Source organism: Xyrauchen texanus, chromosome 4 (assembly GCF_025860055.1).
Source record: "Xyrauchen texanus isolate HMW12.3.18 chromosome 4, RBS_HiC_50CHRs, whole genome shotgun sequence".
Lineage (NCBI taxonomy): Eukaryota > Metazoa > Chordata > Actinopteri > Cypriniformes > Catostomidae > Xyrauchen > Xyrauchen texanus.
In genome coordinates, this window is record NC_068279.1 from 16,437,189 (window position 1) to 16,464,406 (window position 27,218).

Sequence of the window (27,218 nt, forward strand, 5' to 3'; positions counted from 1 at the left end):
CAGGCTTAATATGCAGAGACAAATATAAAAAAATCCTCTGTATTTTTAGAGTGACCCATCTCAAGAGAGACAACAACATAGACTAGACTAATGGTGTGAGTTGGGGGTGGGACTATTTGTTGTTTGATCAATGGAAAATGGGGGGGGCGAATGCAGACATTTTTCAGAAAGATTTATTTTCGTAATTCCAATTATTGGTGCAGAAATTACATACTTCTGCTTTAACTAGTGACACTGGTTGAGAACAGACCAACTCTTTTCACAGTACATTTCACAGCACGGTCTCTAAGCACAATCGTGATTTCAAGCTCGACTACACTTCCTAGTGCTTGAGAGATAGCGATCATTTAGGAAGTTTACTTGCAGATTCTAATCGGCAGTTCAGGATATATCATCCTAACTCAATCTTAAACCCCTCAATCGTTAGCGAAAGTTGTTGTACTCAAAGTTCTATGCCATGAACAGCATATTCAGATCGCCTTTTGTGTTTGTACACTTTATTTCTCTCTTCCTCTCTCTCCCTCTCTCTCTCTCTTGCTGTTTCCTCTTCATCTGTCTCTTCCTCTCTCCTCCTACTTGGCGGTAAACAGTGGTTGTTTTGTGTTATAAGATGCCTGCTGTGGATCGGTCTCTGTCATTACGCCGAAAGTTCTGATGCTAAGCCTCCATCAAACGGAATGTTGTAGTTCACCACACCCATCCCGCATCTCCAAGCTTCTAAATTGAGAGAGAACAGAATAATTGGAATGATGGTGCATGAAACGTATTTCCATATTAATCGAGTTGAATGGATTAATTTGGTCCCCAGGCACTCAGATTCTTTGATTGGGTATGAATCACTCATGTGAAGATGAAATGCCAAAGGCATGTAAAGAGAAGGAACATCTCCTCTGGGTGTTTTATAGAGTTACATGCATTTATATTATTGGCATGGGATGCTGATGGTTTCATACTATTACCAACAAAATAAATAACTGCTGGCTATACTGAACATGACACAACGGCAGCACTACTAGTTTGCAAATCTGTTTTAATGCTGGCCATGTGTGTTGGTTAAAATAAATGTTTATGTGCAGTATTTTAAATCCTTGTAAAATTGGCTTTAAAGGAATATTCTGGGTTTAAGCTCAACTGACAGCATTTGTGGCATAATGTTGATTACCACAAACAATGTTTTTTGATTCGTCCCTCCTCTTTAATAAAAGCAAAAATTTAGTTTAGATATGGAAGTGAAGGTTTAAAGACAGAAATATGACACTTATAACTTTATGAAAGCAATTATATTAATTATTCTGTAAAAAATTGCTGTAAAATGGTTTAAAAGGTTAGTTTGCTCAAAAATTCTCTGATCATTTACTCACCCTCATGATATCCCAGGTGAGCATGAATTTCTTTATTTACCAGAACCCATTTGAAGAAAAATAGAAAAATATCTCAGCTAAGTAGGTCCTTAAAATGCAAGTGGATGTGATCAGACTTTTGAAGCTCCAAATATCACAGACAGTCAGCATAAATGTCATGAAAGTCTTCTAAAGCAACACAATCACTTTTGGTGTGAATAAGATCAGTATTGAAGTGCTTTTTAACTCTAAATATTCACTTCCGGTCCGTGTGACATAATCGCTTTGGCATGTGAGACACGTGAGAACTGATGCACGTGCGACACAACTGGAAGAGCAGCGCTGTTTGCCAGTGAAAAGGAGGAAAGTTCAGAAGCTTTGTTGGTTTTGGTTTAGATCTGTTTTTGTCTGTTTGTTTTGTGTGTTTTTGTGCTTATCCTGGATGTCTCAACTGAGAGGAGAACGTGAGATTACATCCATAACATCGCTACTCGAATACATCACATGAGAGACCACGTGTACTCAGCACTCTCATGGAGCTTACTGGAACCGTTGGTTTATAGTTAAAAATCAATATTTATCTTTTGTTTTGCACCAAATGTGATTGTTTTGCTTTAGAAGACATTAATTTAACCACGGCAGTCATATTGATGATGTTTATGCTGAGTCTCTGTGATTTCTGGAGCTTAAACAATCTATCCACTTGCATTTTAAGGAGCTACTGAGCTAAGATATTTTTCTATTTTTCTTCAAATGTGTTCTGGTGAAGAAAGAAAGTCATGCACATCTGGGATATCATGAGGGCGAGTAAATTATTGGAGAATTTGAATTTTTGGGTGAACTATACCTTTAAATGATATATAACAGTCATTTTAGGTTTTCCAGCATTACGTCTTCATGGCAACAAAGTTATAAAATTGGATATAACTTTGCAGAGAAAAGGTAAGTTAGTGATTTTATCATACTAAAATCATGTTTTGACACATATTGTTTACATCTTGTGGCTATACTTTTGAAATGGTAAGTATTTTATCTTTCAAAAATTGGCCCCCATTCACTTCCATTGTAAGGGCCTCATCGTAACCCAGATTTTTGCTTTTTTAAAGAATAGGAGGAATGAGTCTAAATACATTTTTGTGGTGATTAACATTATGCCACAAGTGCTGTAGATTGAGCGCTTGTATTGAACCCGTAATATTCCTTTCATTTGACTTTCTTTGGATTTTATTGAGGTTTTATCTCTGAAAATGCCTTTTTATATTTTAGATCAGCATTTTTGATTCAGAATCTGAGGACCTTCAGGAGGCAGACGTTGCTATTCTGACTACATCACTGAGAGGTATTGAATGTGGCTATGACATTTTTTAATTTTATATTAAAAGAACCGAATTCTACGCTTGTAGAGTTATTTTACTTATTTTTCCCCTGGAGTCCACAGTAACCTTTACAATAATGTTCTATTTGTTAACATTAGTTAACAATGAACAATACTTATTAAGCATTTATTATACTTAGTTAATGTTACTTTCAACATATACTAATACATATTTAAAATCAAAGATTGTATTAGTTAACATTAGTTAATGCACTATGAACTAACATGAACTAACAATGAACAATTGTATTTTTATTATCTAAAATTAACAAAGATTAATAAACGATTTAACAAATATATTGTTAATTGTTTGTTCATGTTACAGTACCTAATGCATTTACTAATGTTAACATATGGAACATTATTGTAAAGTGTTACCAAGTCCTCTTATAATGTTGGTCAATGTTTTAACACCCATAACATAGTTATTTAGTTTTACGTGACCAATCCCCTTACCTTTGTACTGTACCTTTAAGACTTTTATTTGTCAGTGACCTCTCTATTACTGTATGTTTGGCTAACTATTTACTGGCATAGTTCACACTCATTCATCAGGGCAGGATCATTTCAGAAATCTGAATATGTTTTTATGCGTACATGTTGGCATGTGTGTATGTATGTGATATGCCACAAGAACCTTTTCTGAATTATCTTTTTGCAGCTTAGTGTCAATAAATGGTCTGGCTGGACTGGGGAGGGAACTTCACATTGTGAATGTTAAAGAATAGTACAAAACATAGTACAAAAGATCAAGGAAAATCTTGTTTTGACAATATGTTCCCCTTTTATGTTTAATATATGAAACATTCCCTAAACTGTTTTGAATACAGGTACCAGATCCTCCCCTGAAGAGCAGCTTAATATAACATTGGCCTGGGACAGAGCTGATATTGCAAAGGAACACATTGTAGTGTATGGACGACAGTGGCAGGTAAAGTTACCCATTTATGAATATACAGACCGGAATGGGGCATTTTGCCCATTAAGAGTGGTACTGGATAAAATATCACTGGATATTGTAGGTAGGATCTCTTGAGCAGACCATGCTGGATGCGCTGGTGATGGACCGTGTCAGTTTTGTGAAGCTGCTGATTGAGAACGGCATGACCATGAGCCGCTTCCTGACCATCTTTCGCCTGGAACAGCTCTACAACATAGTAATGACCATTCACCACTTGCATGATTCTTTTTTCTCTGATACAAGCTAGTATCTCTGGTTCTGGTTAAAATCAATGTCTTTGTATTTTCCAGCAAAAAGGCTCCCCAGATCATTTTCTACGACACATCATTGAGGATGCCAAACAGGTTTGCTGAGGATAATACATTAAACTTGAGAGAGTTCTGCCTTGTGAATTCAATTACAGTTTCCTTAAGCATTTTCTAACTGTTTGCATAGACTCGCCTCCCTATGAGTTATAAGATCTCTTTGATTGACGTTGGAATGATGATTGAATACCTGATTGGTGGAGCTTATCGAAGCACATATACACGGAAGAGCTTCAGAGCCATGTACAGTCGCTTGCATACCCCAGTGAAGGTCTGTCTTCTTTCTATAAACCAGATGCATTGTCTACAAAATAAGGAATACTATTTATGTTGTTCATTTAATCTAACTTTGACTGTGATCCGAACAGCATACTACAATAATACTTTGTATTTTTACTATTCACAGTATGCAAAATTTCTGTATTCTTGGAATACCTGCATGACCTATTACATTTAAAATGTGCAGTACACAACAAAGCACACTAAATACTGTATCCCGCAATGCACTGTGTCAACTTCCATTTCCAGTGTACAAATGAACTTTTTTTTAATGTCCATTTTGACTTTTTATTGCTTGGACTCAATAGAGTTCATAGAGTTCAATTAAAAGAGGAAAATATTTTTTTTTTATTTCTATGATGATTACTGGACACCACTCACATGCAACATGATGGGGTCATGTGACTACAGTGTAGCGTACTGTTGTTTGAAACTTTTATTGTTAAATAATGCGTACAGTTTCACATACTATTTTTCATAGTATAGTGTAAGTGCGCGGTATTCAGTAAATTATAAGATGGTATTCCATAATAATCTGAACAGCCTTTGACATAGTAATTAATAATTTTCACTTTGTAAGAATATTTGTAAAACTGTTTTAATATGTAGATGTGTCATAATCATTTTTCAAAAAATATTTGTCAGTATATTTACATTTATTGTAACAAAATGAGGCGTTCAAAATCTTCTGGCCTTGACTCTACATTTTCCATTAGAACTTATGGAAATTAATTACATATTTTGGTCTGAGGTAGGAGGGGGGTAAGGAGAGCTCCAGCCCCTTCAAAGCCAGGAAAGCAGCTCTAAATCCAGAGACCACCCCATCTCGTTCTCATTTCTACAGAACTGCTCAGCCCTATAGACACAAGGTCCTTTGAACTTCTCCATTCTACTCTCAGATACAACAAGTCATACATACATACACACAATAAAGCCATTTATTAAAAACACCCAGAATTGTGTCTTTGCAGGAGGGTGCGGTGGTGCCTCAGGACCCGAAGTCAGCTCCGAGCTCCGAGTTTGTTTGCACTTTTAACGACCTGTTTGTGTGGGCAGTGCTCAAGCATCGGCAAGAGATGGCGCTGTTCCTGTGGCAGCATGGAGAGCAGGCAATGGCCAGGGCAGTGGTGGCTTGCAAGCTCTATCGCGCTATGGCAGTGGAAGCCAAGGAGAGCAATATGGATGACAGCACAGCCGAGAAGTTGAAGAAGAATTCGCTGTCAGTTTTTTTCTGCTCACTCTGAAGATTGTAATACAGGCACCATGTTCTGAATGCAACTATGAATGGAGAGCACATAGAACTTAAATGTTTTAGTCTAAATGCAGGATAAAATTATTTTAAATCCGTGTCTCAAAAGATTAAGCTGACGTGTGCCATTTTGGCGGCAGTCGCATCACCAAACTGAATTGCAGAAGTAATGACTGTTTATGTATCGGTTTGCTGAACATTCCCCCCCCCCTTTTCCATTGGCCAGACAAAAGTTAGTCCCGCCCCAAACTAATGCAACTGGTTGAGCCAATAAACCTTATTCATTCTTGTGCCATCTTTAATTTTTAATTGGAATGACAATGAGGCTATGAGGGATAGACTTACCATCTCTTCAATGGCATTAACGGTATAAAGATGGATAAATCAGATACAGAATCAGAATGACTTTTATTGCCAAGTATGCTTACACACACATGGAATTTGTCATGGTGACTAAAATAGCTCCTAGATCACATCATGGTGTCATGGTGTCATTAAGCTCATAGATCACATCGAACTCATGTTGTCTGGAGTTTTTTGTATATTGAATGTCCTTGGACAGATATTTGATCAATGTTTTGTTTGTGGAACAATCCAAAAACACTTAAAACTGCAGTACAGCCCATCGAAAAGACTGGAAATCTATCCCTCTCTGCCTCATTGTCATTCCAATTAAAAATCAATGCTTCCATGAGCTTTTCCACTTGAGCAGGGTTCGGCACGGCACGATTACAAACCGTTCTCGGTCCGTATTTCTCTGCACATTTAGCTAACCGTTCTCAACCATGCTGGTGGAATGGCTTTAGTACATGCCAATGCCAAGGTTACTCATGTGTTTCTAGGTAGCTGGGATAGTTCGCTATGGTGAGTTTAATATAATTTAATGAAACCTTTGTGTATGCTTGGTGTATCTTCATGGATTTATGATGATGGTTTAAATATAATTTTTTCTACTTTTCTTTTTTGCGCCTGGGAGTTAGATTGCGCTAGCTAGCTCATTAAAATTCATACAATGTATTACTCGTATATTGTTTTGTCAATAATGTCCTTTTTAGCTAGTCTGGGAACTTTTACCTTTCTGTGCAAGTGATGGTAAACCTCTTGCTCTTTTCAGTTTGCTTTCCTTTTTGCGAAATTTGACATGTCTTTCCTGTGCTTTAGCAATGTAAAAACCAGAGGGAAAGCAGGCCTCAAAAATGGGATATTCGATCATTCACCGTAGCATACTCGCACCATTGTTTACCTCTCATGCCATCACCAAATGACATTTGTAAATTCAAGCACCACAGTGGAAAAAGAAACCGTAACCTTGCCAACTGGCCTGGATTGCAATGGAAAAGTGCGGTTTTGCAATGAGAACTGTACATCCCGTCGGTGGAAAGCGGCTAATGTTGCCGTGTTGAATTGGTTGGGATGCTCAAAAAAACAGCAATGTTCTGAAAGCACCATAGAGCCAGACTAATGTTTACACTTCAAATTTAATGGCTTATTTACTGCATAGTTGCCTCTGCATTTTAAGATGGGATAGGAAAAGTATTTAAATATTGAAACAATTACACACTTAGGCTGTAAAGATGTGTGTTTAGAACTTAAAAGAAGTCAACATTCATTTTCAGGGTGCATGTTTGTGTTTCATCTCTTAGAGAGTTTGGTGAGCTGGCTGTGGATCTCCTGGACAAGGCCTTCAAAGAGAACGATCGCATGGCAATGAAGCTGCTGACATGGGAGATGAAGGACTGGAGTAACTTCACCTGTCTGCAGATGGCCGTCTCCTCAAGACTCAGGTCCTTCGTGGCCCATACTTGCACTCAGATGCTCCTTACAGACCTGTGGATGGGCCGTCTCAACATGAGTAAGAACTCCTGGTTCAAGGTCAGTTTAATTGAGATGCTGGATGATGATGGTGGTGGTGATGTATAAATAACACTTTTCTTTTTTTATTTAATACTTTGCTTGGACAACACAGACCAACTTATGCAGAGCAAATATGTTTAACACTGTTTAAGGTGTTTGAAATAGATTCTTTTAATCTGCTGGCATTTTAAGCTGCAAAGAAAGAGTGAATATCTGTTTAAAGGTCCACTCAGTTTTTGTTTATGTCGTCTTGGATTTAAACTGACACCTAGGGGCGTGGATGCAGCATCATTTAAGTTTTCATTTAAAGAAATTCACTATTCACAGTGCGCCATGATTCATTTAATTAATGACTGAAAGTGTCCAATTACAGGGTGGTTACTGAGATTAAGCGAGTAGTATTCAGCTTGTCATGTGATCCTAACATGGCTGCCCCCATGAGGGACCCTCTCCATGTTGAATAAAATGGGTTTTGTAAGGTTACTGATATGATTTGAGTCTTCATCTAATTTTGTTGTTGTTGCATATTTAAAAAAAAATTTTTCTTTAGGAGTGAAACATTTTAACAAGGGTAAAAAACACTGAGTGCACCTTTAATATAGGGGACTATTACATGTGTAGTTTTTGGGCTGTTAGAGGTGCACTCGGGAATGTTTCAGGAGTTTATATTTCCAATATGACAGATGTCTAAGTAACATTAACATATGCTTGAAAGTACTGTTAATTTCTTAGAGCAAAACCTTTTTAAGACTTTTAAGATTTAATTGTTAAACTATATTCAGATATCAGCTACAAGTACTCACAGAAAGCAAACAGCAGGGCAACAGTATGAATTCAGAAATTCCTCAAGCTAGTCAGCGTTCCAGGGGTAGAAAGGAAATTACATAAATAGATAATCAAACAACTCGCATTTCAAACAAATATGTCAAGTCTATTCAATGCATGAATGAATGAATAAATGAACGAACGTTCCATTTTGATAGCGCTTTTCTGGCACTACACTTAAAGTGCTTTACACAGTGAAAAGGGGACTCTCCTCAACCACCACCGGTGTGCAGTTTTGACAGTTTCTCTTGATATTTAACACATGATTAAAGCACATTTCTACCCTGACCCAGATCTGTGTTTTTAAGAGCCTGTTGTCCAAAACCACATTCTTTCTCTCCAGATTATTGCCAGTATCATGATGCCTGTGGCCATTCAGCTGTTAGAGTTTAAGAGTCAGGCAGAGATGTCCCATGTCCCTCAACCCCAAGAAGCATTGCCGTTCGGATGGGACCCAGGGAGCCCAGGGGCATCAGAGCAAGAAGGGGCTACAAATGCAGTAAGGAATTTAGATAAACTAAGACATGACTACACACTATAATATTGTTCATACACATGAGTAGTTGACAAAAAACAAGTCCTTGAACTGAGAAATGTTGTTTAAAATAGTTTAATTTAAGAACAGCATGTCACACTACAGGTCACTCCTTAAAATGTGAACTACCCAAATAAAAACACACAATGCACTCTAACACTTAGCCTTCTTAAGGTACTATTTATCATTTCCAATGTCAATGACTGTTCTCTAGAGTCAGGGTGATGAGGAGAGAGGGTGCAAATGTCTTGTTCCTTGGACCAAAAAGGTGTATGATTTCTACACTGCTCCAGTGGTTAAATTCTGGTTTCACACAGTAGGTTTCTTCAGATTGCTCACTTCTTTCCTCCAATTGTAAAATATTTTGCTCTATATTTCTGTTTTTGTCTTTAACCGTCCATGTTTAGATTCTGATTTGTGCATTCAGATGGCGTTTCTGGGCTTTCTTATGCTGTTCTCCTACACTGTGCTGGTGAGGATGGAGGAGAAACCCAACATTCAGGAGTGCTTAGTCATAACTTACATTTTGACTATGGCAGCAGAGAAAGCTCGAGAGGTGAATGCTCTTAAAATCAAAACCTTCTGCTGCAGACATTTAAAGAATCACTGTTAGATGATAAAGGAAATATGTGGCACAATCATCAGTGTCTGCGTTTGTCTATGAATGGTTGGCTCAGTGCCCTTTGCAGCTATTCAGGGCAATTAAACAATACAGTGTGTCTTTGAAAGGTCTTATCTTTACTAAGCTGGATTCAAAGGTCTTCTGTAAGGTATTATCTCGTTCTGATTACAGTGTTCTCAAGTTTACCCATGACAATTTCACTGTCTCTACTCCCTCTGCTCTCCCTCCATTATCTCAATGAACTCTGCAGCAGTGCATTGGTGGGAATTATTACTGAGTGCTGCCATTCACAATATATTTGTGTGATGTTTATTTCATTTTGTTTGGAATAACACTCAAAAACAGACACATTTTAGATTCTAGAAGAATTTAATGTAACAATTTCTTACCGGATATTATTTAATATATGTAATGGAAACAAGAATTGCTATAATCAGCACCTTGAAGATCTTACTGAAGCTTTTATTTTTTTCTAAAATGTCATTAATATTTTTAATATAGTATATAAGGCACAATATACAATCAGTCGGCTGTTATCGCAAAATAAACACCAACAGGTTGAATAGGTCTTGTATCACCCTGAAGATGTTTATTTTGTGATAACTGGCTGAATATACAGTATCCTACTTACTACATGGCTAGTGACCAAATAAATATATTTATATGAACATAAAATATTGATTTGCATTGAAATCATGTAATTATGTGAGAAGAACTGTTGGCTCTCATTATGCATCTTATTACAACACTACTTGCCAAGTAAATACAAAAATGCACATGAAACATTGATTTGAGTTGAAATTATTGCATTAGCTTACTTGTAGAGATTGCACTGTGGATGAGCGGTCTGATACGTGGAGGTGCGGTTGTAACTGACAGCAATCAGACCACTAGATGGCACCATTGACCAATCAGAATCAAGTGTTCCAGAGAACCGTGTAAAAAGTGCTCTTAATTATTAGGATAAATGTAATTGATATTTATTTAAAAATGTAATACAGTACATTCATCAATAATAATACTTTACATATTATATTTGTATAATGCATCATAAGTGCTGTTATGGTAATGGTTACCATGTTTTTTTTTTAGGTGTGGGTTTTGGAGCCCAGGAAGTTCAGTAAAAAACTGAAGGTGTGGTTCAGTGAGTACTGGAATGTCAATGACTTCATGGGCATCCTTCTCTTCCTGGTTGGGGTCTCCCTCCGGTGGTACCAAGAAACACGCTTAGCTGGTCACATTGTCTACTCTTTGGATTTTATCTTCTGGTCTGTCAGGCTCCTGGACCTGTTTGCTGTCAATCAGCATGCGGGACCCTACCTGACCATGATCACCAAAATGGTGTGTAATTTAAATGTATGAGTAAATAATTACATGCTTACATGCTTGCAACATGAGAAATGCAAGAGACACTGTTCTTATATTCTTTTCTTAAGCCCCCATAATGAAAGGTCTTTTAGATCTTTGTTATGTATTTCCTAACAACAGTTAATTCATGACAACTCTCACAAAGATTTAGTATGTTAATGTGGGTATGATATATTGAGGATATGCCTTGGCAGACAAGATCTGCTACGCTGTTGCTGCAGAGCAAGTACGGAGACTTGCAACTGCTAGAAAAGTGGTTCTCAAACTTTTTTTGATGAACACCCCCCCCTACCAGAATAAAAAAAAAATTTACTCAACAACAGTAAGGTTATCTATTACATCTCTAAAAGTAAGCCAGTTATTTATTTCTTATATAAAAATATATTTTTGCCTATTTTTTTAGGATTTACACATTTCTGTTTCATCTAAAAAATATATATATATATATATTTTTATATTTTGCATTGGCCATTTTGAGAATTTAATTTTTATCAATTGATTTTATTTAAAAAAAAATTTTATATAGTTTTTACAATGGTATTTGTAACAAGACCATAGTAAGCAAGCACATGGAAGCATGGATCTTCTTCACTACCATGGTTAGATGTAACATGATTTTTATAAAAAAAAATTGGCATTTTTTTCATTATAAACAGTAGACCTATTCTAAACACATGTAAAAACAATAAATACAAAATATTAATATTTATAAGTTTGTAATATACTTTATTACCTCACTCCCCTAATGTAACCTATGACAAATTTAATAGAGCTGAAGTAGTGATATGATAATATTTATTTATCTATTTCTCCATAAATTACAGTTAGTGTAACTATAGTAACTTCAAAGGTGGTGATGTAGAATTCTGTGCCGAATTCCGCATCTCGCGCCTTGCTTCTCACTGATTCTTGCAGAGCTGCCCGTTTAAGAGCTTGAGACCGGTCTTCGAGTAAAAATGCACTTTCTTTGCCTCGTGCTGCTCTGTCCATTGAGCCGTATCCATCTACAGAGTATATGGATGTATATGGAACAAGACATGTTGCATCTAGCATGTATGACATGCTGCTGCTCAACTAGACATAATGTAAATGCCATCCCCGTGTAGCAGATCTAGACCTGTGCAGCTGGGGAAGAGGAGGGTTTCAGAGAAAACTCGCACAGCGGACTGCAGTAAAACCGGCTTACTTTTAAACTGAGCAAATTTAATGTTAGTCAAAGAGAGAGCACACAGATTGATTGGATATCCGATTACACATCAATTGACCTATCAGCTTACACCATGTGGCCGATTGGCTTGACAGATCACATGGGAGCGAGCTGATTGGCTAACAGGTAACAGTTTCAAAGAACCTATCAGTTTGTACCATTCAGAGTCATTATTAAAATCTACAAAAATAGGTGCATATTTTGCTTTTTTAATATCCAGTCCTGTGTGTCTATGTCTTCCTCCCACAGATGAGCAACATGTTCTACATTGTGGTCATAATGGCAATTGTGCTGGTTAGTTTTGGTACTTCCAGGAAGTCCATTTTGTCACCTGATGAGAATCCATCCTGGAGACTGCTCAGAGATGTGGTCTTCCAACCCTACTGGATGATTTTTGGAGAAGTGTATGCCTCAGAGATAGATGGTAAGTTATTTTAAAAAACAGGATTTTCCACACTAGTGAGTTAATGCACGGCTAATATAAATAAACCTTATTAAACGATTATGAATTATCTTATAAATGATCAACTCCACACTAACTCTGCCTTATCTGCCTCATTATTCTGGTTATTTATTTTTATATCATCAGTGATACTTTTATGGATCGTTTAAAAAAAATAAAATAATAGTTTTTATTCTATTGTGAGTGTCTCTTGTGTTTTTGGCAGCCTGTAGTAATCCTGAAACTTGTGTCCCTGGAGCCTTCCTTACCCCCTTCCTGCAGGCAGTCTACCTTTTTGTTCAGTACATTATCATGGTCAATGTGCTCATTGCCTTCTTCAAGTATGCACCATATCTATATCTTTTGATAAGACAAATTACTAAGTGTAATATCTCCAATTATTCTGTCTCCTGATGTTTAATTATTTGTGTTGAGCAGTTGGATGTGTGCTAATATACACCATTACATTTAGATGGGAAAAGCCTTTCTCAAGTGGATGTTGATGCACTGTAGAGTCTTGTTTGCTTTTCGATTTGTTTAACCTACTTTGTCTACTTATTCACTTCACAGCAATGTTTATATTGACATGAGCTCCATCTCTCGTAAGCTGTGGAAATATAACCGCTATCGTTACATCATGACCTATCAGGAGAAACCGTGGCTGCCACCCCCTCTCATCCTGCTCAGTCACATGACCCTGTGTCTCAGCTCAATTTGGTATAGGCACAGAAGGGCGTCTAAACATGGGAAAACTGGTCTTAGTAAGTGTGTTTTCTGTTAACTTTGATGGTTCATCCAAACATTAAATTCTGTCACCCTGTTGTTTTAAACCCATAGGGTATGACTACCATGGTCTTCCATGGAACACAAAAGGAGATGTAAGGCAGAATGTAAGAGACTGACCCTCAGTCCCTATTAAATTTTACTGAATCATTCAACATTCTTCAAATGTTCTTCTCTTGTGTTCCACTGAAGAACGAATGTCAGACTGATTTGGTACAACATGATGACAGGATTTCCACTTTTGGGTGACTAACCCTTTAAGACTTTCAAAATTGACACTTTCATACAGAATGTTTCCATTTTGGTAAATTTGTTTTTGGTGTGTTGTTGGGTTTGATTATAGAATTACTGTTGGCCCCTGAAGATCTGAAGAAGTTGCTCGAGTTTGAAGAGAATTGTGTTGCTGGATATTTCAGAGACAAAAAGGAGAGTCAACACAGTAGCCAAATCAACAGGATACGCTCTGTAGCTGACAAGTGAGTGTAACTCACTGACCTCATTTGGGATTTGACCTTTACTCCATGAGCAGGAAATGACATCAACTGTTTTAGTGTGTCAATGTCAATCACTTGAAATTCTAGATATACAACCCCAAGTTCTAAAAAGTTGGGGCAGTTGGACAGTTGTGATACATTTGTAAATTCTATTCACCCTGTGCTATGAAAGCACTACAACAATTTTTTGTTGTTGTTGTAAATTCATGTTTTCTTTTGTGAATTAATATAGATATATTTTTAAATATACATTCATTTCAAATCAGATGATTGCAACAAGCTCCAAAAATGTTGGGACATTCGGGTGTTTACCACTGTGTAATGTAACCATTTCTTCTAATAACACTTATTAAACATTTGGGCACTGAAGCCACAAGATTGATAAGTTTAGCAAATAGAATTTTCCTCCATTTATCCATTAAAAATATGGCATTCATTGTTGGGTTGTGCCGATGGACGATATCACCAACATCACGATGTAGAGCCACCATCGTGATGTCACGCCCCCTTTTGCGAGTCTTGCTAGTGTGACTCACTAATCCTAGTCTCTTCTATAGTTAACCTAAAAACTTTGCAGGGATTGCTCTGTAAATTAAATTGAGAATATAACTAATGCATATATGCTATTTTAAAAACTGTAGTATATGCCAGAGACGTGACATGTTAGTCTGTGAAAATACCGTGTCAGGCAGGCTACACAAATATTGATCTTGACATTGTTAGCTTCTTGTCTTTTTTTTACATGTCTTACACTGTACATTTAGATTAAAATATTTTATGTTATAGGCTACAAGAAAATAGCCTTTATTAATTAATTATTAGTAGTTGTAGTGTCTCAGAAAATCTTGCTCATTGTTACATAGCTCTTGTATACACTGAAGCGGCAGTTTAAGATAAACCCAGACCAGCTGAGCGTCAAATAACTTTTGTCTGGTTAATACTTTTAAAGAAAAATTTCCTTGGCCATAAATCCATAATGTCAAATCAAATGAAAGAAACAAGGTGAATATGAATAACACACATTTATTAAAACATAGAAGAACAACAAATATAGAACAAGAAAACGGGAACAACACTCAGACCGAAACTCGGCATTAACATTTCACTTATAATTAGCAGCACAATTAACTTCAGCACAGGCTACAAAATAAATTATGTTATTGAAATATTGTAAAGTGGTCATATGAACTACACCAATGAACGTTTAAAAAATAATATGCAAAATCGAATAGCTCCGCAACGGATGGCGAAAAATGCGTAAAGAGGTCTAATATCTTTCATCATAGACCATGTTTAAATTTCGATGTTTCTGGCCAGAAATACCAACATATTCACTTTATCTGGTTTTAATAAGCTGCGGATTGGAGTAACTACACTACCCGCTGTGCTGAAGACCCGCTCTGATGGAGTACTGGTAGCACATATCGTTTGGTTACGTATGTAACCTCCGTTCCCCTAGGGAGGGAACGACACGTTGTGTCGGAGAAGCGACACTAGGGGGTCTCTCTTGAGTGCCGATATCCACCTCTGATCTATGAAAAAAGGCCAATGAGAGTTGGCAGCCAGTATTTGCATGTTCCGCCCCCGGACATACGGGTATTTAAGCGGCGCAAATACGGGAGTTCATTCAGGATTTTTCTGAGGAGCCGGAAATGGTCCGGCCACAACAGTGGCTCGGTTCAGCGACATGGCGGAGGAAAGACACAACGTGTCGTTCCCTCCCTCGGGGAACGGAGGTTACATACGTAACCAAACGTTCCCCTTCTGTCGCTCTCTCCACGTTGTGTCGGAGAAGCGACACTAGGGGACCCATTCCAATCTTGCCATGCGCTGAACCGTGTACGTGAACCGCCGATACAGAGGTGGGCAGGGATTTCATCCAGTGCCGCGCATCGTCTGTACCTGGCTGCACGTACCCTTCCCCAATGCCCCATAAGAACATCGGGATCCTTCTAGTTACCCTGGGAGGGGAACAAGGCGATGTTTGCCAACATGGGAACGGGCCAGCCTGGCTGGGCCTCTTTTCTCTCTATGTTTCTCGCATAGAGCAATCACGGCCGGGGCCCTTACACGCATATAGGGAAGGGGGTCTTACCCAGACCCTGCGGAGACCACACCTGCCCTTTTTCTTGGCCGTCTTAGGGCTTGTGTGGAAAGTATGGTGCGGTGGTAGATCCAGCCTCGAAAGGGGGGAGTTCCTACAGCACGGCGACCGGGGCAGCTGTAACTGCCTAAGGGAGACACGGGGGTCCGCTCGTAAGGGGACAGAACCGTGGAATTACACACAGGGGGAGTCCGAACCGGAGGCCTTCTTATTTTACCTGTGGAGCCCCTATACCAGTACGGGGTGGCCATCGGGGTACCCGCAGTGGCTTGGGTCGGCGAGTTCCTCCGCTGAACCGCGGACCCGGAGGGCTGGGGAGGAATCGACCAGGGTCCCAACTCGGAGTGGGGCGCCCTGGGAAGAAGGCACACTAATTTACCTTGACGTCAGGAAAAGGGTGCTGGGCGCAAGCGATCCACCCGGCCGGTCGGTCTACGTGTTACCGAGTTCTACGGGCTCGGACCTGAGAAAACACGAGACACAAGGTTGTAAAACCTCGCGAAGGTGTTGGGTGTTGCCCAACCCGCGGCTCTACAGATGTCAGCTAGGGAGGTGCCCTTGGCCAGTGCCCACGAGGACGCAACACCCCTTGTTGAGTGAGCTCGGACCCGCAAGGGTAGGGGCACGGCCTGGGTGTGATAAGCCAGTGTGATGGCATCGACAACCCAGTGGGCGAGCCTCTGTTTAGAGACGGCATTCCCTTTCTGCCATCCCCCAAAGCAGACAAAGAGCTGCTCAGAGCGTCTGGTGCTCTGTGTGCGGTCCAGGTAAATGCGCAGGGCGCGCACTGGACACAGCAACGAAAGGGCTGGGTCTGCCTCCTCCCGGGGCAGCGCTTGCAGGTTCACTACCTGATCTCGGAAGGGTGTGGTAGGAACCTTGGGCACATAGCCCGGTCGCGGTCTTAGGATCACAGACGTATCTGCCGGACCGAACTCCAGGCAAGTGTCGCTGACAGAGAACGCTTGCAGGTCCCTGACCCTCTTGATAGAGGCGAGCGCGATCAGCAGGGCCGTCTTAAGAGAGAGGGCCCTGAGTCCAGTTGATTCAAGCGGCTCAAAGGGAGGTCTCTGGAGTCCTGCCAAGACTACCGAGAGATCCCAGGAGGGAACTAGGCCTGGCCGGGAGGGATTCAACCTCCGGGCGCCCCTCAGGAACCTCAGGATCAGGTCGTGCTTACCCAAAGACTTGCCGTCTACAGGATCGTGGTGGGCGGCAATGGCGGCAACATACACCTTGAGGGTGGACGGGGACAACCTCCTGTCCAGCCTCTCCTGTAGGAACAGGAGCACTGACCCGATCGCGCATCTCTGCAGGTCTTCAGTTCGGGAAGAACACCAATCTGCGAACAAACGCCACTTTAGGGCGTAAAGGTGCCTGGTAGAGGGGGCTCTGGCTTGGTTGATTGTATTCACAATGGTCGCCGGTAAGCCGGCTAGCTCTTCCGCATCCCGTCCAGGGACCAGACGTGGAGGTTCCAGAGGTCTGGGCGCGGGTGCCAGAGCATGCCCCGTCCCTGAGAGAGGAGGTCCTTTCTCAGGGGAATTCGCCACGGAGGAGCTGTCGCGAGAAGCCTGAGTTCCGAGAACCAAGTCCGAGTGGGCCAATAGGGGGCCACTAGCGTGACTTGCTCCTCGTCCTCCCTGACCTTGCACATCTCTGTGTGTGCATAGTAACTCTCGAGAGTGTGCTAGGATGAGCCAGTTGAGAATGCGGATGCCGGCTACTCGTAGCGGGGCAAGGGCCGCCTCTGCGACCTTCGTGAAGACGCGAGGGGACAGAGACAGGCCGAAGGGGAGGACTTTGTACTGAAAAGCCTGGCCGTCGAACGCGAACCGTAAGAAGGGTCGGTGTCGTGGCAGAATTGAGACGTGGAAGTACGCGTCCTTCAGGTCTACCGCTGCGAACCAATCTAGATGCTGAACGCCAGCCAGAATATTTCTCTGCGTGAGCATTTTGAACGGGAGTTTTAACAAGGCCCGATTGAAAACTCGCAGGTCCAGGATTGGTCGTAAGCCACCGCCTTTCTTGGGTACAATGAAGTAAGGGCTGTAGAAACCCTTCTTCATTTCGGTTGGAGGGACGGGCTCTACCGCGCCCTTGGCTAAGAGGTTCGCGATTTCCGTGCGCAGGGAACAGGCATGCTCGCCGTGTACTGCGGAAAAGCGCATGCCCCTGAAGGGGGGCGAGAGCCGGGCAAACTGAATTGTGTAACCGAGTTGAATGGTCCGGTGCAGCCAGCGTGATGCGTTGGGAAGCGAAAGCCACGCTTCCCAGCTCTGCGCTAGGGGCACAAAAGGGACGAGTATTTTGGACGTACCCGGCGGGGCCTCGCAGCGGGGCGGAACAGGTAATGCAGCGTCGGGCGGCTTCGTTGCGGCCTGAGGCTGAGGTGCTGAGAATAGACTCAAAGCACTTACCTTGCTCCGCGCGCCCGGCAGGGGGCGGATTCGTGACTGAGGAGGAGGTCCGACGTCGGCGTCCTCTGGACTCATCTGAGCCGGCCGGCCGGGAGACAGTCATGAGCAGGCGGAAGGCGGGATCGCCGCGTCCGGTGTACTGGGACTGTCGTAATCTGAAAGCACATTGCCGTGAGAACGGCATTTGCGGGCCAGGTGACCCAGAGGCAAAGGAAATAGCTCTTTTATTGAGAATGTGGGTACCACGGTCACGCTTGGGAGCCTTCCGGGTCCTAGAGGGGGTTCATGAGACAGGGGGCGTACGCCGCCTGCGGGGTGCTCGACGTTGGGGCTGAGAGCTAGGCCCGGGTTGGGGGGAGCAGGAGCTGGTTTCCTCGCCGCAGGGGGATGCCCTCGGCGAGCAGACGGGGCAGGGCCCATAGCGGCAGGTGTGCAGCGTGGCATGATGTGAGAGATGGCCTCCGTCTGCTTCTTCACCGCGGAGAACTGTTGGGCGAAGTCCTCGACGGTGTCGCCGAAAAGGCCAATCTGGGAGACAGGTGTGTCCAGGAAGCGGTTCTTGTCAGCCTCACGCATCTCGACCAGATTGAGCCAGAGATGGCATTCCTGGACCACTAGGGTGGCCATCGCCTGTCCGAGTGCCTGCGCTGTGGCCTTCGTCGCTCTCAGGGCGAGGTCGGTCGCTGAGCGCAGTTCCTGCAGCACATCAGGATCAGGTCCACCCCGTGCATGCTTCTGAGTGCTTTGGCCTGGTGGACTTGCAGGAGGGCCATCGCATGCAGGGCGGAGGCAGCGCGTCCAGCCGCACTGTAGGCCTTCGCGTTGAGCGAGGATGTTGTCCTACAGGGCTTGGATGGGAGTACGGGGCGGCCACGCCAGGAGGTAGGGCTACCGGGGCATAGATGGTACGCAACTGCCCTATCGACCTGGGGAATCGCCCCGTATCCGTGGCGCTCTCCGCCGTCGAGGGTGGTGAGAGTGGAGCGGGTGGCACCTAGACGAGCGGAGAGCGGGGCTCTCCACGTAGACGTCAGCTCGTCATGCACCTCCGGGAAAAACGGGACCGGGGGATGCGTGGCCGCGAACTGCGCGCTGCCCCCAGGAACCAGTCATCCAACCGTGAAGGCTGTGGGGAGGATGGAGGGTTCCAATCCAACCCCACGCTCACGGCGGCCCGGGAAAGCATGTCAGACATCTGAGCGTGCCTCAGCCTGGGCCTGCTGGCCCGAAGGCGGCAGTCCAGGGGAGTCCTCGGCATCAGACATCACACTCTCCGATGCGGCGGCGAGCTCATCTGCTTCGGGCTCGGGAGGATAGACAGCCAGGCCGTGAGGCGAGCCGCTATCGCCGCGAGCGTGGACGGGGACCAGCGAGCATGTTGGGGAACGGGAGGTTCGCGGGGGGCTACCTGGTGAAACTGCACCCGCTGCCGCCCCCAAATCGCCCCCAGCGCCAACCGCATCGTCCTCAATCCCGTGGGAAGAAGGAACAATGCGGGGTGCAGCTGGGGTGGCTTGCTTTCTGTTGAAAGCAAGTTGTTGCGGTCGCGGCTTTCTGTTGAAAGCAAGCCGCGACCGCAACGTGGTCATGGTCATGTTCTCGCAGTGAGAACATGAACCATCCACAAACGCTGCCTCGGTGTGATCGCGGCCCAAACACACAAGACAGCGCCTGTGGCCGTCTGAAGCAGAGAGGCTTCTACCGCATCCAGGAACAACACAGGGGCGGAAGGTCATCTTGAAAAAGACGCGTCTTGAAAAGGACGTTCAACGGCGCTGTGTTTTGCTCTTTTAGAGAAATTCACTCTTTTAAAGGAAATAACTCTTTTAATACACAGTATGTGTGTGTTTCTGCGCTGTCCAGGAATAACACAAGGACGGAGAGGCATCTTGAAAAAGACGCATCTTTAAAAAGACGTTCAATGTCCAAGTGCTTGCTCTTTCAGAGCAATAAACTCTTTTAGAGAGTAAAACTCTTTTAGCTGGCTGTCGAAGTGTCCAGGGGCGTAGTCTGCACTGGGGTGCAGAGAAGAGAAAAGCCGCTGATTTGCGCCGTATCTCCAACAGCATACGCTGTTGTAGTGGTGAGTGGAACAGCAGTGGATTTATTCAGCTCACTGAAACGCAGAAAAAATCTGTCAGAACAGATGCACGCTTCCCTCCTTTTATACAAGTATATCCAGGGGAGGGGCATGCAAATTCTGTTCACCAAATCTCATTGGCCTTTTCTCAAAGATAAGAGGTAACCGAGGCTCTCAAGAGAGACCCCTAGTGTCACTACATAGGTACAACTTCGAGTGAGTGACAGAATGAGTTATTCCTTGTTATACCAACTATTCAGATTGTTATTGCCCCATCTCAATTAAATAAAATTAATCATAGATAAATAATGTGAAAAACTTTTTTCATAATTACACATAAGATTCAATGCAGCAACATAAGAAGTAAAAAAATAGCGCAGACAAAAATATACCTCGGACAGATTGACAAACTCGATTATAAAATGGCTTATGTTCAATGACATGAAAATAAAAAAAATATTGTGATGTATAAAGCCACTTTTTGCAATGTATATACAGTGCATTTACAGTACTTGTCTGCCACAATAGTCATATTTTTAAATGATCTTAATTTTAGTGCCTTTTTCAGCAAGTATTGATATATGTGAATATTTATGATTCATTTGATTAATCTGCATATCATGTAATTAATTTGATCAAATATTTTATATATTAAAATAGGTTTTATATTTTTCAATATGAAATATATGTGATTGACAGCCGTAAAAGTATATCTAGTTATAACTGTACATTTTGGTTTATCTGTTATTTCTTAGACGGATGGAGTAAGCTGTAATTTTGTGTCTATGATGATTGTTCCTAGGGCTGAGGAGATGGCTGGAGTATTAGTTGAGGTTGCTGAGAAGGTTAATATAATCCACGACAACATGTGCACTTTAGACAATCACTTGGGTCAATTGCAGGACTTGTCAGCTTTGGCTGTGGACACTCTTAACTACCTGTCCGCCTCAGACAATCAGCAGCAAGAGGTGGCCCGCCTTGGTCGGAGCCAGCAAATTACATGTCGTCACGAGCAATTATCCCATAGCTGCTGCCTCCGCATTGGTGGAAGTGTCGCACCCAGCCAGGCCCTTCCATCCCCAAAACACTACCGCAGCACTCCCCCTTCCCTTCTCCGTGGCTTGGGCCCTTGCAGGCAGAGACCTTCTCTAGAGGTGCCACCAGGAGCCAGTGCTGGGTTTGAGTTCAAGGGCAAGTCCATGATGGGAAACCCTGAGGAAGAAGATGATGGATTTAGGTGGCCTCTTCAACGAAGTGATTCAAGGGAAGGTGTATCGATAGACTGTCACCTCTCACATGGATCTTTGCCTCACCTATATGTTGGATGGAGAGACAAGGGAATATATGGGTCAGAGGAACCATCACGCACCAGTTCTCCCACCATGGAGGAAGAGGATGATGAGGAAGATTTTAACAGGATATCCAGAGCATCCAGTCACACATTCCTGCTTTCTGACACCCAGAGAGATGGCGCTCGAGCAGTGGGCATTAGAAACCCAGCATTCTATAGACTCGATATTGGTGGGCCTTTTGCTAAAGCTCAAGGACTTTTAGGCAGGAAATTTGCCTTTGATTTTGAGCAGAGCCGCTCGCTGTCTGCCAGTGTGGAGACTATGGCCATGCCTGACAGAGCAACATCAGAACAAACCGGTAGACAGACAGTTTCGCCTCCCCACCATAGCAATGAGCAGAGAGGTAGTATGGAAACATGTTATGAACTGCATACTAAATGAGTGCCAATTTCAGAATCTGTATAATGATCAGTTTGTGTATGTGGTTGTAGGGTTATCTAAGATCTTTAAGAGGCAAAGGTCATTTGGTAGAAAGTCTGTAAAGACTAGATCAGGAACCTCTGAGAATGTAAGTAAACATGCTATTTCTGTTTTACTTAAACTTTAGAAATTTCACAGCCCTACTGGTCTTCTTCCATTAAGGTCATTGTTATGTGGTCCAATGTTCTCTCCTCATAGGTAAAACAAGATGAAACACGAGGATGCACGCATGAGTTTGACCCACGCAGGAAAGTGAAGAGAAAAGTAAAGGGTCTATTTGATCGGCGATTCAGAACCTCTGTCAGTCTCACCCAACTGAGTATGTAATTTGTCATCCATATTACATATTTACAGTAGCCCCTTTCACACATGCAACCTGGTCCATTGCAGTAGAAACATTGGATTGCCTTAACTGGTAAATCTGCTGTTCACACATGCAACAGTTTCTGTACGTTTTCTGTTCAAAAATGGATGTACGGGAGCGCTGCCGTTGATGTGGTTGGAACTCCGTTCTGAGTCTTTAAAGAATCAGACTCAGCGGATTTGTTTGTGGTCTTGGGTGAAAAGATGGAGGTTGCGTCGCGAGCTGGATGTGAGTGGCATGACTCGCCATCTCCATTTCTTCGTGGTCCAGTGTTGTGCCCACCTGTGGTCCTTTTCCATTACCTGCTCACCATATGACATCATATTTGTTCAGTACAGTTGGAGATTTCCTCTACAGTCCACTCTAAAATATCTAGCTAAATGGAATAATTTCACTATCTATCCAATTTGATGTAAACGAATTACTAATTTGTCACACGAAAAGTAGAGGTATTCTTTTCTCAATAAAGTTAAACAAGCTGCAGATTTCTTCTGTAATATTTGGCCATTTAGCTAGCTAGATAAGATAAGATAAGATAAGATAGATAGATAGATGGATGGATGGATGGATGGATGGATGGATGGATGGATGGATAGATAGATAGATAGATAGATAGATAGATAGATAGATAGATAGATAGATAGATAGATAGATAGATAGATAGAAAACTGTACAGAATTTTGAATTCTTCTTTTTTGGTCATTTTTTTTTAGATGATGATCAAGTAGATTTCACAAAATTGGCCCCATCATGGCTGGTAAGTTCACCTTTAATACACACATCATGAATGTGTGTTCAATAATTTTTTCCTGTTTTGTCAGACATTTGATGGCCGAATGTCATTGTCTCTCCTCAGAACACAGTGAGTCCTGGTCAGTCACTGCTCAGCAGCTGGACCAGGTCTATCGGTCAAAGACCCTCGTAAGTGGGATTTGATTTGACACATTTTAATTGACCACAGGAAAATATTCTAACAGCATTTGGCTTGCTAACTGTAAATCTTTTCTACCTTTCATAGGGTATGCAGTATGATGCCAGAGGGTAATTAACTTATACTATTTACCATTACTCATTTATGCTGTTATCATTTTTATTTCAGAAAGGAAATATTTGTACTCTGTTTTTCCATTTGTGCTTTATTTATGTATGATGTCAGTAAGGAGCTCTACATTCAAATTTAAAGAAGATTTAGGCCAGCACTACTCAGGTGAGTAACTGGACTTTTCTAATATGAAACATTTTGTTGCAACTTTGTATACATATGGCCTTTGATCTCCTTTGGTAATTTTTGTTTTATTGCTCCAGCAATGGAAAGGAACAACCTAATGAGACTGGCTCACTCTATACCATTTACCCCTGTGTCTTTATTGGGTAAGATTTTTGAACAGTCTGTGATTATAATCCATGATTGTTAAATTATTATTTCAAATTATTGAAAGAGACCTGAGTAATTAACAGACAGACAGCACAATCTTAGACGGTCTGGTGAAACATGTCAAGGTAAAGGGAAAGCCAAGTTTAAAAACTAAATGTTAATATCATATTCTATTAAGCAGCTCTCTGAATTTGTCAGGTTGGTCAATCCCTGCATCATATGGTCAATATTATATTTGTCATATTTGTATAATTACAGCTAAACTGTATAATTGACTTGTTCCTGGCAACTAATTTCCTACATTTTATGTCTCTCTGCATAGCACTCTGTAGTTTGTTTCCTTTCACATAATAAAAGTTGTCTGGACAGTATATTAACCCTTACATAATACATTTAATATTTAATAGATCTACATATGATATAATATAATTGATCTAGTCTTATTAAACTAGTGTGAAAGATGTCCTAGATATCCTCTGCTCTGTATTCAGGTGGCATTGAGGTCTGTATTTATACACTGGAGGAGACAGAAGCAGGGTCCTCACATGGAGAGCAGTCCTCCAGCATCTCCACCTGGCTTCAGCACGGGCGTACAGCTGTTCTGCAGCCGTTAGCTCACCAGGAGGTGCTGGATGGAGGTCTGCGGAGGGCCACAAAGGTGGTGTGTACCTGGGCTGAGGGCGATGTGTTGAAACTTGGCTCAGTGTATGTGATGAAAGCCTTCAGGCCAGAGGTGGTCCGAATCTGGCAGAAAGTTTTCCCGACCAGCACTTCCCTTCATCTCTGTCTGCGGGTACGTTCTTGTCATTTAGATTGAATTATGAACAGCAGGGGTGTAAATATTTGCTGATGATTATTTTTGATTACTCACCCTCATGCCATTCCTGATGTGTATGATTTTCTTTCTTCTGCAGAACACAAATTAAGATTTTTTGAAGAATACCTCAGCTCTGTAGGTCCATACAGTGCAAAGTGAATGGGTCCCAACATTCTGAAGTTACAAAATCCACATAAGGGCAACATAAAAGTACTCCAGACGACTCTAAATCCATATCTTCCAAAGAAATATGATAGACGTGGGATAGAAACAGATCAATGACTTAAATATTGATCTGTTCCTCACCCACACCTATCATGCCACATCTGAAGATATGCATTTAACCACTGGAGTCATATGGATTACTTTTGTGATCCCTTTATGTGGATTTTGGAGCTTAAAAATGTTGGAACCCATTCACTTGCATTGTATGGACCTACAGAGCTGAGATATTCTACTAAAAGTCTTCATTTGTGTTCTGCAGAAGAAAGAAATTCATACACATCTGGGATGGCATGAGGGTGAGCAAATCATGAGAGAATAAAATGTTTTGGGTGAACTAACGCTTTAAATTCTCTTTTTAATGCATTTCATTTTCATTACTAGATCAATGCATCATGATACATTAATGCAATAGGTTTAAACATTATATGTTGACATAAAGCATTAAAGGTACTGTAAGTGATGGTTGATGGTTGAGGCATGTGGTTGAAGTTAGAACAATTTATTGCAAATTATTGACTATTGACCCCTCCAACTCATAGGAGATCCAACAACAGAGAGCAGCACAGAAACTCATGCAGAGATTCAACCAAGTGAAACCAAGCAGTGTGCAATACAGTTCCAGGTCAGTCAAACCCTCAAACAACCAGTTATGATTCAATCACTGTGCTGATGAGAGATTGATTTTACCGTCACTATGTGCATACGAGTTTAACTCTACGCATGTGTATATGTGCAGGTTTCTGGATGTCTCCTTGTTGCACTGGAACTCAGACAGTCAGTGGTTGACTATAGAGAAGAACATGAGCGGTCATTTCAGGAAATACAACAATAACACAGGAGAGGAAATTTCTCCCTCTTCTGGCCTAGAGGAGGCAATGCTAGCTTTCTCTCACTGGACATATGAGTACACCAACAAAGAGCTGCTAGTGTTAGATCTACAAGGTATTGATATGCTTACTATGAGAGACTGTATAATTATCTAATGATTCCATTGTAAAGTAAAATGACTTTGTTTAATTTTTTGTTTGGCTGAAGGAGTAGGAGTGGACCTCACAGACCCCTCATTGATCAGAGTTGATGATCAAAGGTATGCATGTGCCCTCTTTTGCAAGTACATATTAACATTTACACCTGGCAGGGGCGGATTGGCCATCGGGAGAACCAGGACTTTTCCTGGTAGAATGGGCCACAAATAAGCTGTGTGATGAGAACGGCCCACAAAACACTGCCGCAATTTGCCAAAGGGGGCAGCAATATGCAGAAAAGGACAGTGACACCCCTGATCAATAACTTTTGGGCCAGATTTGATGTTATAATGAGTGCTCATTGAGACTGTTATTAGTGACTAAATGCAAGAAACAGTGATGTTAGATAAGTAAAACTTCATACTTGCCTGCTAATTTATGCTTTTATCTACTGATTTACAAAATCCTGACTTTTTGAGCTTTTTTCTCATGCTTTAAGCATGCAGACACAGATGTAGTACATAAGGAACATAGTCACAAAATCAGAGCCCCTCCTCTCAAAATCTGATTACAAGTGGTCACATGAGGCGCATTTGTTAATACCAGGTATAAACAGTAAACATCTGACCAATTGGGATCGGATCATCCAAGACAGATTTTAAAGGAATATTCTGGGTTCAATTCAAGATTAGCTCAAATGAGACATTTGGAGGCATAATGTTGATTACCACATGCATTTATTTTAACTTGTCCCTCTTAAATAAAGACACGAAAAAGCAGATCCCCATTCCTATTCAATTGTAAGTGCCTCACTGTAACTTTACCTCAATTTATTTATTTATTTTAAAATAAAAGGAAGGACAAGTCGAAATTATTTGTTAATCAGTGTGTTAATCAACAATCAATATTAAGCCACAAATGCTGTCGATTGAGCTTAACTTGTATTGAAACCATAATATTCTTTTAATACCAGGTGTGAACAAGGCCATATTTGCTAAAATTGTGAGGAAATCAATGACTTCTTAATACTTTTGTTTAATCTGCAAATAAGTAAACTTTGCTCCTGTTGTAGCTCTGCTGGAGAGATGGCGTTTGGACCTGCCAATTTGGGTGATTATGCAATCCAGAGCTTTGTTCTCAAGCACACCTGCAACTCCTGCTGTAAGAAGCTTGGTCTCTCAGGTGAGGTAACACTCACAGGTGAACGTCAGTTTCAGTATAATTTTATTTTCTGCCATGGCAGGTCTAAATGCATACACATGGCTTACCTCCATGTTTCCAACTTTACATTTGGTAGTTAAAGTAGCAGTTTAAAAAACGAATAAAATAAACAGGAAAAGCAGTCTAATTAAGCCAGAAGGTTTCGGTGAAAAAATAATAATTAAAAATTCTAATGAGGCAGAGATTATTGCATTTCCATGACAGCAAAGGCATGCAAAGAGGGGCGTGGTTTCCTT

The 27,218-nt window shown here is 41.6% G+C and overlaps 1 protein-coding gene across 1 annotated transcript in view; it reads left to right on the forward strand.

Annotated features, from left to right (window-relative positions):
* LOC127637974 (transient receptor potential cation channel subfamily M member 6-like) overlaps nt 1–27,218 on the forward strand; it is a 35,435-nt gene that overhangs the window by 6,501 nt on the left and 1,716 nt on the right. Inside the window, exons 11-39 of the mRNA XM_052119290.1 lie at nt 2,607–2,679; nt 3,546–3,646; nt 3,738–3,872; nt 3,967–4,020; nt 4,112–4,252; nt 5,016–5,129; nt 5,232–5,479; nt 7,153–7,381; nt 8,532–8,687; nt 8,938–9,039; nt 9,151–9,279; nt 10,438–10,686; nt 12,170–12,344; nt 12,589–12,703; nt 12,933–13,123; nt 13,489–13,621; nt 21,046–21,938; nt 22,027–22,103; nt 22,214–22,334; nt 23,093–23,136; nt 23,236–23,300; nt 23,398–23,420; nt 23,536–23,586; nt 23,685–23,750; nt 24,246–24,547; nt 25,336–25,418; nt 25,533–25,738; nt 25,832–25,883; nt 26,834–26,943. Coding sequence (XP_051975250.1) covers nt 2,607–2,679; nt 3,546–3,646; nt 3,738–3,872; nt 3,967–4,020; nt 4,112–4,252; nt 5,016–5,129; nt 5,232–5,479; nt 7,153–7,381; nt 8,532–8,687; nt 8,938–9,039; nt 9,151–9,279; nt 10,438–10,686; nt 12,170–12,344; nt 12,589–12,703; nt 12,933–13,123; nt 13,489–13,621; nt 21,046–21,938; nt 22,027–22,103; nt 22,214–22,334; nt 23,093–23,136; nt 23,236–23,300; nt 23,398–23,420; nt 23,536–23,586; nt 23,685–23,750; nt 24,246–24,547; nt 25,336–25,418; nt 25,533–25,738; nt 25,832–25,883; nt 26,834–26,943 — 4,438 coding nt within the window. The remainder of the gene's footprint in view (nt 1–2,606; nt 2,680–3,545; nt 3,647–3,737; nt 3,873–3,966; nt 4,021–4,111; nt 4,253–5,015; nt 5,130–5,231; nt 5,480–7,152; nt 7,382–8,531; nt 8,688–8,937; nt 9,040–9,150; nt 9,280–10,437; nt 10,687–12,169; nt 12,345–12,588; nt 12,704–12,932; nt 13,124–13,488; nt 13,622–21,045; nt 21,939–22,026; nt 22,104–22,213; nt 22,335–23,092; nt 23,137–23,235; nt 23,301–23,397; nt 23,421–23,535; nt 23,587–23,684; nt 23,751–24,245; nt 24,548–25,335; nt 25,419–25,532; nt 25,739–25,831; nt 25,884–26,833; nt 26,944–27,218) is intronic.